Source organism: Parasteatoda tepidariorum, chromosome 2 (assembly GCF_982258835.1).
Source record: "Parasteatoda tepidariorum strain Cologne lab strain chromosome 2, Ptep-v5.0, whole genome shotgun sequence".
Classification (NCBI taxonomy): Eukaryota; Metazoa; Arthropoda; class Arachnida; order Araneae; family Theridiidae; genus Parasteatoda; species Parasteatoda tepidariorum.
Window position 1 is genome coordinate 46313962 of NC_141756.1, and position 15877 is coordinate 46329838.

The following is a 15877-nucleotide window of genomic DNA, read 5'->3' on the forward strand; positions in this document are numbered from 1 at the left end:
GAAAGGTAACAGACTTTTTTTAAAAGAATGTGAATTTAACAAATTAATGTATATTAAATTTTAAAAATACAATATTTTTTTGAGATTTGTGCTATTTTTGAGAATGCGTCTTTCGATATTTAACTACGTATAGTTAAAAAAAATTCCATTTTACTTTTTAAAATTTACAACTAGAGTTGATTTCCTTTTTAAATCTTTTTAGCTGTGAAACATAAGTCATATATGTTTAATTTATCATTTAAAAAACGTTTTATTGTTTTTTACTTTAAAAGTAGTTAAATTCGCAAGCACGTATGGTTTTTATACATGATTTCTATTAACCGAGATTTCCGATATCCGAGGTACTAGCGGTCCCAATTAGCTCGGATAATCGAGGTCTTACTGTAATAAATTTGGCCTGGATAGCCTGGTTGATAGGGCGTAAACTCAAAATTGAGTCGATTATTCAACGTCGGTTATAAAAAAAATAAAACTAATAATCAAATTGCATTTTCTTGTTTTCTTTCTAACTCTTTGCATATTTTCTACGCACATTCAAAATTTCATGTCTCTAAGTCTTATAGATTTTGTAACGTAAAGAAAAAACAATTGAGAAAAAAATTCGCGAAAAAATCATTAAAAACTGCAAATAAAATATATTCAAAATTAATCTAAAAAAAAACTAATATATAATAAAACTAAATATATAGTGGCCCAGCCCGCCAAATTTTTACTCTGTGCTTAAAATGTGTTTCTTTTGTAACTTTTTCCCCTCCTTCAAAAAATATGTGCAATAAAAGAAAGGTTCTACACAATAGTCTCATCACATTTAATATATTTACTTATTAATAAGTAATATTATCAAATTTTTTAATAATATAATGTTAATACTCAACAATAAAAAATAGTGACAGTTTACTTTAGGTGTATAGAAAAGGAATTGAACTTATAAGGGCCCGATCATTTTCAATAGCTTAGGGCCCCACCAAGTTTAAATCCGGCCCTGCGGTTATTGCTGAAAACACAATCGAAACACTACATGGATGATACTATTAGCATAAATTTAATGCAGCAAAAAATTATTATTTATATGTGCGATTCAAATTTCATGTGTAGAAATAATATGAACTGATAAATAACATTAATAGCATCATGATCTCTTCATGTAACCATAAAAGACCAAGCTTTTTATAATCTGTTTCACCAAGCGTTTTATAACCTGTGTTTCAATGTTTTTCATCATTAATTAAATTTGTGATATTCATCACAAAATTAAAGTGAAAATAAAACATTAATGGAGTAAAATTTTACACATTCTTTTTCTCTTTTTTTTTTTGCATGATGTTTAATAAAAGCATTGTTAAAGCTAACAACGCATGCTATTCAAAATTAAAGTAAAATCTTAAACAAAAAAAGAATATACAATACTGAATAGTTTGGAGGAAATGAAGTAGAACGTTTTCATTCTATGTTATTAAAAATAATAGAAGCTCAGATTTTTATTATAATTATCAATGCATTTTTTTTAAAATTGTGTGTGTGCATATGTAGTGTATACATATATATTTATACAGGGTGTTTATAAAGTCCCAGACCCATTTTGATGAGTAATAACTCATAAAATAATAAAGATAGATTAAAATTAATAACATAAATGTTAGATAGACTCAAAAAGTTTCATGACCCTTGTCAATGAATTTCCGCGTGTGCTCCCTTCGTCGCACGGAGAATATCAAGTCGATAGTCAATTTCACTCTAATTTGCGGCAAACATGTCGGCATCCACAGAGGCTATTGCGGTTGTAATTCTGGCTTTTAGGTCATCAATGTTCAACACGATCCTCCTGTAAACATTGTCCTTTAATCCCCAAAGAAAAAAGTCCAGTGGCGTTATATCATGTGATCTGGGTGGACAAAGAATTGGACCTCCTCGCCCAATCCATCTTCCTGGAAAATGGTCATTCAAAGAACTACGAACGATGATACCCCAATGAGGTGGTGCACCATCTTGTTGCAAAAAGACATGTGGCTCAAGCTTTTCTAGTTGTGGAAATACGAAGTTTTCCAACATGTCTAAGTATACGACTGATGAGACAGGAAGATGGATTGGGCGAGGAGGTCCAATTCCTCGGCCACCCAGATCACTTAATATAACGCCGCTGGACTTTTTTCTTTGGGGTTATAAAGGACAATATTTACAGGAGGATCATGTCGAACATTGATGACCTAAAAGCCAGAATACAATCGCGATAGCCTCAGTGGATGCCGACATGCTTGCCGCTACCTGGCATGAAATTGACTTGATATTCTCCGTGCCACGAAGGGGGCACACGGTGAAGTTAATTGACAAGGGTCATGAAACTTTTTGAGTCTATCTAACCATTTATGTTATTAATTTTAATCTATCTTTATTATTTTATGAGTTATTAAACATCAAAATGGGTCCAGGACTTTATAAACACCCTGCATATATATAGAATGTATTTAAATGAAATTAACTTTATGTTAACGTTTATAATTTTTAGGCTAAGCAGCAGTTAAAATATAAAGAGAAAAATATTTTAAATATAAAAAGTAAATTAAATAAACTTTTTCAAAGGCTTTTCTGAATCTTTTAAAATATGAAACTGTTACTCCTCCATGACAATAATTTATATGATAACTTCTTTAATGGGATAAAAGCTTGATAAAAATATATTTATTTCTTAGAAAACAGGACATTCTGGTTTTAAAATACAAAATAAGTTAAAAATATATACATATGATAGCCAATAAAATACTTTTATAAAAAGCTTTAGGAATCAATTTAAAAATTTTATTTCATCTCCACGAATCTTCAATGTTTCAGAATCCAATTTGGGCCCAGCTCGTAACTGTAAGAGCATAAAATTAGTTAGCATAATGTAAAACTTTTTAATTGAAATTATGATTCAAATATATCAAAGAAAAACATACTTTTATCATGCTAGTACGCTCATAGTTGGATCCACCACAATTCCTATAAATTTTTAAGAAATTATTAATGAGATAAATTTTTTTTTTGTTTTATAATTGTATACTTCACTAAAATTTTTTTTATTAAGAACAGGTTAAAAAAAATTTTTTTATCACCATTCATTTTACTTAGTTTAAATACTTTCTATCTAAATAGATAATAAAAACATGATAATTAATGTAATGGTTTAATGAGACGCAAAAAAGCTTTTTTAAGTTAAAGAAAAAATAAGTATATTTTAGTGATTTCAAAAATTAACAAATATATTTTGATTTATAGCAACAGTAAATAATTATTATACCATATCATATTCAACTAAATCTAAACAATCATAAATCAACCATAGTTTTTCTAAAGTAAGAACACCCCTAGCCATTCGTCTGGACTCGTGGCGGTGACTATGGTAACGAGGTATAACCATTTCAAGTAGGGTTGTGGGGTTGGCAAAAAAAGGGAATATTTTTCTTTGATCTATTGTGTAAGCCCTAAAGTGAAGAGAAGCTACCCTCCCTGAAATAAGCAATTCTTGTTTTCATAGCAGCAGACGACCTCAGACTTTGTGGCGGGGGAGTTCTTGCCGTAGACAAACTATAAATCTAATTGTTTTAAATATTTACCGGCATGGTCGTTTAGGTAATTTTGTGAAGCAACAACTTCTATTTTTGCAGTCCTTACAAACAAAAAATCTTTTAATCGCTTTGTGGCGTTTCAAAGGATGTCTTCGATCTTTGCACCTATCTGTAGCATGATGAGCTGTATATTTGCACTAATAAAGAAAGAAAAAAAATTTAATTAAAATTTTTTATTCAAAATAAAATTGAATTGCACTTTTAAACAAGAGGATTTCAAGTTTTGCGCAAGGTCACATCATTAAATTTGAGAATCCCATGTGTGACATAGCGCAATATTGTTTAAGAAATTCCTTAGCAGAAGAGAGATAACAGATGGATAGATTTTGTTTAAATATGAAATAAAACTAACATTGAATAATTTAATTTATGCATTCTTGTAATGTTTGAAACTGATAAGACATGATTATACTGTGATGTTAAAATCTCCAACCATAGAAATAATTTAAATGGCTATATAATAGAACGGATTGACAAATAGTTCTGTTCTTACGTTGTGATAAAAGTTATATTTTTACTTGAAAAACGTTTAAGCCCTTAAGTTCGAAAAGTAAATTTTATTTAATGCAAAAGAAAAAAAATTGACATTAAATTATTAATTTCTCTCTGAATTATGCTAGTGCTTAATTTTATCTTACTTAGTTCGATAATGTCAGGAATAAATTAAAATAATGAAGAAAAAAAAAGTTTGATAGACGTTTTTTTATGGATATATTGGCTGCTAATATAAAATTAACATTATGACTTTTCAACATTGTAAACTATACAAGGATTTCAAAACAAAGGAATATAAGTAATTTAGAATTTAATATTTTCGTAACGTTTACTAAATAATTTAAAGTGATTTGATTTTAGAAAAAATATCACTAATAAAACTTAAATCATGTTTCACTACAATGCTAAAAGCTTCATATGCCATCCTTTTTGGTTGAGGCACTACATCCATGCTTCATGGGATTTTGTCGCAGCCTAGCCAGTAAAATTTTGTACTGCCTGATTTTGCCTGTTTGACAAGACCTCAATTTAACATTTAAGGAAATTTAGTATTTTTTAAACAAAATCATTTAAAATAATATCTAAGGTGTTATCATATGTTGAACTTAATGGAAATAAATAACTAGAAACTGTAGAGTAAAATTGATGGTGTAAAAATTAAAACTTTTAATAAAATTTTTCAAAATAATGGCATTGCCAAACAGCTCATAGTGTCTTCAATTCATCTTTAAATGATGTATGGCAACTATCTTCAATTATTCCATTAACTTCCTATAATTTTTGATAAATGGCAGCTTTAAGTTATTTAAGAAAGTACTGCCAATTTTTAATCATTAATCTGATTTTCTTCAACTCTTTCTTGTATTTAATATATCTACATGACATGGCTAAGTAGCAAGCAGGATAATGTAAGCAGGGAAAGTATGACAAGCTGGGAAAACAAATGTATTGTAAACAGTCTCTATTTCACCATTTTGAGATTCACAAGCTTCGAATCGAACTCCAAAATCGACGTACTTGAGTTTTTATCTAAGATGAAGAAACACAAGTTTGTACCTATGAAATGTCATGTCTCATGGAAAAGAGGAAACCTTAGTAAATACAATTGGTCTATTAAATAGGACAAAGGAATAATATGGTTCTCATACTTAGTAAAGGGAAAAACTTAACATGTTAATTCTTGCATACTTGAATCTAAATATAGGCAGGGAAGATGGGAATAATAAAATGTGAGAAAGTGTTTTTAATTTTGAATAGAATTTAAGGAGAATTTATATAAAGAAATAACATAAAAACATTAGTTAAAGCTTTTTATGCTATAGAAACGTTACACGATTATTATGTTGCATGAAATATTTTACAGAATTATTCATTAATCGTTTTATAAGCATTAGCGACAAATTAAGCACTAATAAATATCTTATAAAATAATTGTTATGTTTTCCAGTTTTTAAACTATGATGAGTGTTAAACTGAACGACATAATTTTGGGGGACATGAAAATATTAGCATTTTTGTGGCCTGCTGAACATGCACTGATCACCCCTAATTTAAATAAAGTATATTGACGTTGCAGGGTACCAAAAATAGTTAAAATTAAATTTTAAAGATTTATTTTGCATATTGTAGGACAACTATGAAAAGATATATATAAAGACTTACTTGTTTACATGAGACAACATCACAAACAACTTCTGTAGTTGATGCCATTTTTTCCTCCATTTGCTCCTTTTTTTCTAAAGCACTAAAGTAACTTTCTTGTTTCTCAATTTCTGCCTAAATTATAGGGAATATAAGAAGCTAATTATTTTCATGAAGCAAATGTTTTTTTACATGTTAATGAGAAAAATAATTTAAATTACGATAAGTATTCATAATTTTCATACTATAAAAGTAATATAGGCCATACTGTACCTTATTGTAATTTAATTTCTTTAAATTTGTTGAATTATAAATTTAAAAAAACACACACACAAACAAATGATTTATATAAGGAAAATTTAGTAAAATACAAAGGATTAAGCAGCAATAATTTAGAATCAAAACATTAACTAGCAAATAGAATTATATTAAATTAAGTTGCATTTAAAATGTTTTAGCTGTGTACTTAAGATTTTGTGAAAATTGCTTTATACTACCTTGTAACAAATAACAATATGTTTGGTTTCATATTTAAAATTCAGAAACAATTTCAGCATTTAATTAAGAAGAATTAACGATAAAAGTTAAACAATTTTTCTTAAAAATAAAGTATTATAGATACATTCTTAAGTTTGAGAAGTGCGGTTTAATTTTTTTTGTTAACTAGGGTTTTACAACGAATAGGGAACAACTAAAAGGGGCTTAATGCAGATAAGAATGATTAATAATTTTTACATTGTAATTTTCTTTAACTGCCTCTTGTAACTAAAATAAATTGTGGTTTTACTATCAAATAAAATTTTAATTGCACCCATTTAGTTTTTAAGTTAAGTAAAATTATGAAGAAAGGTCTGCTCTCTGTCAAAAGTTATTTAGTAAATTAATGTTATCTGCTCAAATTTAATCAACACTGTATTTAATATCTAACTGATAAATTTGCTACTTTGCTTTACAATACAATAAGGGTATTGAGTTTGATAAAAAATAATGGAGTTTTTATTTATTTAGCAATTGGTTTGTAATAATTAATATTAAAAATTTTAGTAGGAAACATTAATTGTTTGAGTTTTAAAATTGATGATTTGAAAAAAATTTTTTATTTGTGATTTCTTTTTAAATATTCACAATTTTTACCAATCCTCCTTAATTACAATTGGAGTAAAAGCACTTTTCATAAATTGTGAAAATTATGAAAAGAATGAGAATTATGAATTATAATTATCTTGTTATATAAGTTATCCTGAATAGACATGAGTACTACAGTTATTACTTTATTATGGTTACAAAAAACTCTTTTAGTTTTGCTTTATGATAGCTTCATTTTTCTTAGTGTAAATTTTTTTTGTTCCTTTTCAGACATATTTTTTTTTTTTTTTTTAACTAAATAAATAAAACCAATTTTTCAACATCTCTTAAGTCCAGGAAAAAGAAGGTAAGGGAAATTTTTTTATTAAGTTGCATTTTTTGTATTTTAATATAGCTTCAATCTTATTTATTAAAGATAAAAGGGGATAAAGATTTGCAGTTTGCAAAAAGTATTTTTTTATCATAAACTATTAAAAGCTCAAACTAAAAAATAAGTATATTTAATTTATGGAAAACTAATTGAAACATGCTAAAAAAAAAGTTTGTGCTACTTAGCAGAATTCTGAACGAGCTTTTAATACAATTGAAAGAAATAGAGATTTTGAAATTTTTGAGTTAACTTTAAAAAAAAAAAATCTGAAAACTTTGATATGTTAATTTTAGATAGTTGTGCTTTTAATGCAGCATCACAATATGCAGAACAAGAAAAAATTAATACAATGCTGTAATTGTAAAAAATAAAATAAAAATTTCACAAAAATTCTGTGTTTTAAATCTCTGAGGTCTAGGTAGTAACCAATAGTAAAGAAAATGTTAAAAAAAAATAGTATCACTATTGTTGAGAGGCCAGTAATAACCTCATATAACTAATAAACTGTAAACGTTTTAAAACAATTTTAAATGGACATATCTTACCACTTCTACTTCATATGCATGACTAGATTTTCGATTCAATATTGCTTTTATTTTTTCAGAATTTATGTCAATTTCACCAAGTTGGCTCTTTGGTATATCAATTTCTTCATCATCCCCAACATAATCTACAAAAATACACATAAAAAAATAAGAATTTGTTTGCAATAAAGTAGATGATAGGGGATGAATTTGGAATGAGAGTTCTTTGTTGTACAGTGAACATTCAAAAATTTAGAGGGTGGACAGGAGTTCATAGCATTATAATCATCCGAGATTAAGAATGGGAGTATGAGAAAAAACAGAAAAGTATTTCTAAGTTTACTTTGCTAGGATCATAGTTTGACTGAATTTAAATATAACATACATAGTTAGATATAGCAAATGATGCCTCTTTTTGTCCACCTAGCCTTCCAAATGGCTGCATGGTCGGAGAAAATTATTTAATTTGATATCCATTCAATCAATTAACAACATTTGCTATCCATTTTGTGTTACTAATTAACACATTAGTTTTTTGTATATTTTAATTTAATAACCACAAAAAATAAGAGCTAAAGCAATCTTGATAATTTTATAAGGTTACTTTAATAATTGTTGGAGTAAATAATATGAATTCACTTAAAAAATTTTGACTGCTTTCAAATGTTGCATAATTTAGATAGAAATATGCAAAAAGCAGCATTAAGTGTTTTTCCCAATAATTTATTATTATAAATAAAAATGTAAAAATTTAGCTAATGTAAAAATTTAAAAATTTAAAAATGTAAAAATTTAGCATAAAAGAGCTCATTTTTAATAATAATAATAAAGAAATAATACTTAATTCTAAATTTCCTAAAGCTATTTCAGATTATAAGTACTCAAAAGCATTATTTCCTATTAAATTGCATACTAACTACCAATAAAATCTGAATAGTAAATATTTTATATTTTTTAAATTTTGTCCCATATAGAATAATCATAATTTCAGTGTTTTCACTACAGCGCGAGAACGCGAGAATCTCGCATACTATTTTCTTTTCTCGCATTAAAAAATGATTACCGCGAGAAATTCGCGCATTTTATAAATCAATTTCAAAATTCGCGAATTTCTTGCATTTTGGAAAAAGCTTCGAATTACGCCATTTAGAAAAAAATCCGTTTCACTTTTCTTCCTAAATCTTTCATTATTTTCATCATCTTGCCCCATTATCTAGCTTCCCTATTCACCAGTATTGTTTAGAACCTTTTCGAACAACAGAACACAACACAGAAATTATTGCATGTCCATTTGTGTACTTACATTTGTGCTATATTTACTTTTTTGTTGCTTTAGTCTCAAAAGCATTAAGTAAATCCTATTTTTTTTAAATATATATAATTTAATTAAATAGATTTTCCATAATTCAGAATGAAGAATTGACAAAATTGGAAAGTAAACTTATCAACTGTGAATTAAATTTTTTTTGTCTAAAATTTTTCTAGGGTCACCATTGAGTAATTTTGTTTTAAATTCCAATTTTTGTTTACTAGAGTTATCAGGTATCTTTATGATTGGTAGTAATATATAATCTCAAGAAAATGAAGTGAAATGTTGTAAAAGAATAATGGAATATATGAAAACTTAAATAAAAGTGATCTAAAAATATTTGCATAGACTATGCATAAGTTCATAATGACATAAATTAAACTCTATTATCGCTAAACATTTTACCATTGTGTTCATCAATGCTTTTATTTAAGGCAGCTTGGACCTTCATTGAGATATCAGCTGAAGTTTTTACAGAATTTGGATCTTGACGCTTTATTGGTCCTTTGTCTTGAATTTTTTGGATAGCTTTCAACTGGAATGTATAAAAAAGATCAAATAAAGTCTTTGCCTAAAAATGAATGCTAAATAAAAGTTCAATACATTGTCAATGAAGTTATTTAAAACTCCTATTTTCAAAAATTCTACACTTTGATAAATCAGATAATGATTTAACTTTATTTGAAGAAGTGGTGTAGATTATTTTAGTATGGTTCAAAAAACATTTTGAAAATAAGAATTAAAATTTATTTTTATATATCCATTTACAAGAAAAAAATTACTGACAGTATAATTTTTTTACATGGTCAACAATATTAAAAATAATACAATTACAAATGGGAAAATGTTTTCATTGTAGCATCACCTTAATAAGGTGTTATTACTGCATACCAGGGTTCGTGATTTCGTTGATTTAAATCAGATTTTTTTGATTTTTATTCAAATACACTGTAAGAACTTTCATTTATGATTAAAAAAACTTTGTAAATGTTTAATCAAAATTAAATTAATATTAAAACTATATTATAACAATATTTTAGAAGCTCTAACTTACTAAAATAATTTTTCATTACAATACATAGCTTTGAATACATAGCAACCATTCTGAAATAAATGCATAATTGAAATTTAAAGATTAGATGAAATAGAAAATTTAAAGAATACTTCAGGGGTCTGTCTAGGTTTTTCTGTGAGGTATACCTACTTTGTGAAAATTTAGACATAATTTGTGAAAATTAAAAATCATATCAAAAAATCAACACAAATATGGTAAAAATATGGATTTATTGTTTCTTACCAGACACAAAAATAAAATTTTAAGAAAAAAGTATTTCGTTAAATTATTCTACCGTTTTTCCTAAAGTTGAATTTGTGAAGGTACTGCTAACTATTATTACTAAGTTTCAATTAGTAAACCATAATTTTAATTTGAAATTGTGTTTTTTTTCTCTTGATTTTTAAAATGACAAATAAATGTAACAGATTGTGTTTATAAATGTAGACATTCCTCGAAAAATAAATAAATATTTAACTCAATATTTTTATATTAAAATAATTATTTTTAATTCTATATCAAAATAGATAAGTTAAGCTAAAAAAAAATTTTTTTTAATTCTATGTACTCATTGGAATTTTTTTCCACAAAATTTCTTTATAGAAAATCAGATAATGTCAAAGATACTGTAAACATATTATAACCCTACTGCTTCAAATAGACTTTGAAGAGAAGAATGACACTATATCAGGAGAAAAATATCTGAATTCATCAGCCTTTTTTTTTTTTTCTTTTTCTATTTTTGGCATATTAGGGTAATTTCTTTTTAATATAACCTCAAGCCTCAGAAATATACATTTTCCACCAATAAAATATCATGTAGATTTTAATTCCACGCTTTTTCATTCAAAAGGTGGAATTTTAATTAACATTATTTGCATCATTTTTTGAAAAAATCATGCTTATTTATTACTTTCTACAGTTATGCAAGTCTATATTAAGACAGCATTAAATGTTTACTTTAATCTGTACTTTCAATCTCAAGAATCAAAACATTTTTAAAAATGTAATTTCAAATGTGTTGGGATTTAAGAAACACCAAGAACGAAAATAATTTCCTTAACTAAAATTAATTAATGCAACAATTTATTTAAAATAAATAAAACTAAGAAAACAAAATAATAGAAGTATCAATAATTTAAAACACTGATTTTTAACTTTTAAAATCAATATATGCATTTAAAAAGAAATAATTGATTTAAATCAATGATTTTTTAAGAAAATCATTTGATTTAAATCGTGATTTAAATCAAGCTGATTTAAATCAACAAACCCTGCTGCATACAAATGATCTTAAATAATATACATTACTTGCTAATAGTATTTTATTTATATTAGACTAAATAGACTTAATAGATACCATTAGGCAGTTTTGCTTGAAGAAGCAATGTTTTGATATATAAGATACCAAAACAATATGTCTATTTAAATAAAATTCCCTTAAATATTTTGATTTGTCAAAGATCTGGTAAATTTTATGGTCACAATAGAACGGACACTTATTGCTTTTTTCATACAAACTTGATTTGCATTAATTCATTTTTATATGTTTCTGTTTTGTCACTATATGTTTCTTTTTTGAATCAAAAATTTAAATTTATGAATACAACCTAAATTTAATTTGTTGGTTTAGATATTGTACAGGGGAAAAATATATATTTTAAAATCTGACTATCAAAAAAAAAAAGTTCTACTCAAAGAAAACTGCTAAACACCTTTCTCCTAAGTTGGAAGTAAAAAATTACATGACCTCACACTTCAGGTTTTAGAGAAATAAGGTATAGACAGATGTAAAGTTTATGCTGTCTTTAAAAAATTGCTTTCAATTAACTTTTTATACTGAAAGGCAATGAGATCAAATTTGAGGAAAGGACTGATAGTTTAGAAGTAGTAAGCATTTTATTTACAAGTTGACTAGTTGACAAGATTACAAGTTGACAAGAAACTTTGACTAGTATCTTTTTCTGAAATAGATATCTAGATATGTAAAGTATTGTTTCTGACAGATTTTAAAGCTAGTAATTTTTTTAAAATTATTTATAAAATAGTTTATTTATTTTTTATTAGTATTTTAATATCTATTTACACTTTTAACATTGTTATCATATAGCGATCAAAACAAGTAAAGTATTGTTTTTGTGTATTTTTTTATGCTTAATTGAATAAAATCAACTCAATTTAATAACTAGTTTAAAAGAAAATAACAATGATAATAAATAAATACAAGTCAAAAAAGTACTTTTTATATTCAAGAATTCTTGATACTTATAAAATTTTAGTTCTGTTGCATAGCATTTGCAACATCTGATTCAGCTTGAAAAAAATACTTAATTTCCTTAGATAGCAGTTTTATTATATTCTTAAATAAATGCAAGTCAAAAATTGTACTTCTTGTACATAAAACCATTAAAACTTATAAGATATAGGTTATATCTTCTTGAATTTAGCGTTATGATATTCTGCACTAAAAATAATTTAAAAATAGCTGCCATAAACATCATTGCATTTGTCTAGATAGCAACCAGATAGCTAATTTAAGTATATATATATATAAAAAAAAACACACACTTTTAATAAATAAAAAGTTTTGATCCTAAGACTAAGGTAGAGTCAAGTAGGTTAAATTTGCAACAGTTAAGGTTAAATTTGCAACAGTTTGACTTATTTTGTTAACCAAATTTTATTTTCATTGATTCATTTAGTTTAATTGTTCAGAAAGATTATTGTTCACAAGAGAAAGTTATAGTTTCCACATAACATATACACATTACAATTTAATATTTGCAACAGAATCAGAGTATAAAACAACAAGTTATATCATAAATTATTTAATAATAGTAATTCCTTACAGCTTGCTTTTTTTACATATTATTACAGGGATGAGAGTAGTCAGAAAGTAAAAAAGAGGAAATCCAAGAATATATATATATATATATATAAAAATCGCACTTTTTTGTCAAATTTTTGTTTAAACTTGTAATCTATGTGATTATAAATCCCGATATGAGGCTTTTAAATCACGTGAATATGAAACTCTACATCGAATTTAAAAAATGCGAAAATACAAATCATGATGCGTAATTTTTAGATCAAGATGCATAATTTTGAAATCGCGCGATATTACAACCGCAAAAACAAATCACGACATTGGATTTTAAGCTCGCGTAGCTACATAGGGTTTTAAAAGCTCGTAAATACAAATCGCGATGTTGGTTTTTTAATCTCGTAAATAAGAATCGCAATGTACAATATTTAAATGGCCTGAATAAGAATCGCAACATTCAACTTTTAAATCGGGTAAATAGGAAAATCGATGTTTGATAATAAAATCGCGATTTTAAAAATGAAAAAATACAAAACACGATATTAGATTCTTAAATCTCGTAAATACGAGTCATAATGTACGATATTTAAAAAGTGTAAATAAGAATTGCAATGCGCAACTTTTAAATCAGGTAAATACGAAAATCGATGATTGATATTAAAATCGCGTGAATAAAAATCGAGATATTGGCAGAGTCTGGACTTCTGATATCTAAAAGGCCTGTTTGAATTGTTTTTTGTTTACACAATAAATAAAAATTTACAAGATTAATTGAATGAGCAAATAAATATTTTCACCACAAATCCACCTCTATTTTTTTCGCTTTTTTTGTTTGCTTTCTCTCCAGAATACAAGAAGCAGCGACGTCTAAATTACGAAAATACGAGCTATCCCGCCGACGGATAAAAAATACGGAAAATCTTATTTTCTGTGCGTGAAATCGGAGAAAATAGCTAATATAATTAGACATGCGGAAGGATTAGCAGCTAGGACGTAGTTTGAATTTTCTGTTTTTCTTTGAAAATCGTAAATAAATATAATAATTTGACTTCAACCGCTGAATTTTTTTTTTTTAAAAAATGGGATATTTATAAATGAATAAAAAAAAAACGAAACTTTTAGAGAATCTGAGATTTTGATAAAAAGGCTGAAATTCGAGAGACAAAAGCGAAAAAAATCTCATCCCTGTATAAAGGTCAACCAGTTTCATCCCAAGGAAATGATTTTTAGAGAAACTTCAGAGGGAGGAATGAGGACTTCAATAATTTCGCTCCGCGGAAAATTAAATTCCTCATAAAATATTTTAACTTGTGCAAAAAAAAAATTTCAGCTGAAATTAGCGGAAAAAATGGAAAAATCTGAGAAAAAGCGGAAATCCGCGAATCCGCGGAAGAATCTCATCCCTGATAATATATGCAAAAATAAGACACTAATTACTAAAGAATTTCCTTCTGATCCTTTGTTTCGCATTTTTGGAAGCTAATGATTTGATAAAAGTATGAATAACTTCCAATTTTTAAAGCAGCATTTTATTAAATTTATCTAGAAGACAAGTCATTTTGCTTTCTTTATGTAATATTCTTTTGGAAAATTATGTTTCTAAGGATGCTAGACAATAATTTAATTTCAACAAATGAAAAAAGAAACATAAAAAAAGTACATTTTCTAAGTACTTTAACTATTGAGTCATTTGCTGATTAAAACAAAAGTTTATCTGCTCTTCGGCAGTTTTCTGTTGGATGACATAGAGAACAAAAACTGCTGCAAGCAAAAGTAACTAGGTTAAATAGTCAAGCAGTTCATAGAGAAATTTAAAATTGAGAGTTAATAAAAATGTTGAAACAAGCCTATTTATGACATTTTTCTCTCAACAATGTTAAAAATTTAAAGAGAAAGGAAAATAAATCTGAAGATAAATAGTAACTGCAATATGATAATAGTAACACCATGTAATACAAAATACACACTTCATTTTACTTTCCTAATAGTTCGTTAACTACGAAAAAGTAAGCAAGTCAAAATATTATCATACAAGCAAGAAGTATACATATTTGCTTCCAAAATATTATTTTACTAGTACATTTAGATTACTTTTAACACGCTCTCTACAGACTTCATAACAGTCTGTGATAATCACTAGAATAGCATTAGGTGTCGGCAAGTGACGCAGTGAGGATAATAAAAAGAGATAAAAAATAATCTTAAATTAAATAAATAAATTAATAATTGAAATAAAATGCACAATATTATAAAGGAAATAACAGTATAGAATTTATTTTGAATCAAAATAAGACATGAATACATACCTTTGCAAGATCTTGTACAGAACAAAACTTAGGTCTCTTTGATAAGGAAAAATCTAAACTAACAGACTGCCCAGGTTGTAATCCTCTTCCAAGTTCCGGAACAAGATTTTTCATAATCATACTATCATTTTGTCTTTGATTGGGGCTTCGAATATTTTTATAACTATCTCTCATTTTTAACAAATCCTTAGTTGTTACTTCTTTAACATTTTCTCCTTCTGTAAATCCATTAAATGAAGGAATAAATATAAACTTTTGTAATTCACCACTTAAGTTTAAACTTAAATAATAAAAAAATTCCGTTTATAAAATAATTAATTTCACATTTAAAATAATGTAATATAAGCTGGCATAATGTAATATAAGCATAGCTGGCTATGTAGATAATGCAGCCATTATATACAATGCCTGGGACTTTTAGGTAAAAGTATGAAATATAAGAATTGTTAAGTACTTTACTTTGGCATTGTATACACAGACAAAGGCTCTTTAAGTAAAGTACAAAATATGAGAATTACAGAAAAAGACATTGAGCATTATTTTTAAAATTAAATCATTGAGTTAACAATCATCTCAAGGAAATCTTGATTAAGGAAATATTCTTTTCTCAATAAATTCATTTTTTATAAGAACACAAATTTTACTTAATTGGCTTATTTAAACATT

At 26.4% G+C, this 15877-nt stretch overlaps 1 protein-coding gene across 2 annotated transcripts in view; it reads right to left on the reverse strand.

The window, feature by feature from the left end:
• Positions 1–2661: 2661 nt before the first annotated feature.
• The window catches only part of Mcm10 (minichromosome maintenance 10 homolog), a 35306-nt gene continuing 22090 nt past the window's right edge, over positions 2662–15877 (reverse strand). For both annotated transcript variants that reach the window (XM_043046732.3, XM_016069058.5), the window contains exons 11-17: positions 15212–15429; positions 9433–9562; positions 7740–7864; positions 5760–5873; positions 3591–3739; positions 2934–2976; positions 2662–2851 (exon numbers count right to left, since the gene is read on the reverse strand). In XM_043046732.3, the coding sequence (XP_042902666.1) occupies positions 2780–2851; positions 2934–2976; positions 3591–3739; positions 5760–5873; positions 7740–7864; positions 9433–9562; positions 15212–15429 (851 nt within the window). In that variant the 3' untranslated portion in view covers positions 2662–2779. The remainder of the gene's footprint in view (positions 2852–2933; positions 2977–3590; positions 3740–5759; positions 5874–7739; positions 7865–9432; positions 9563–15211; positions 15430–15877) is intronic.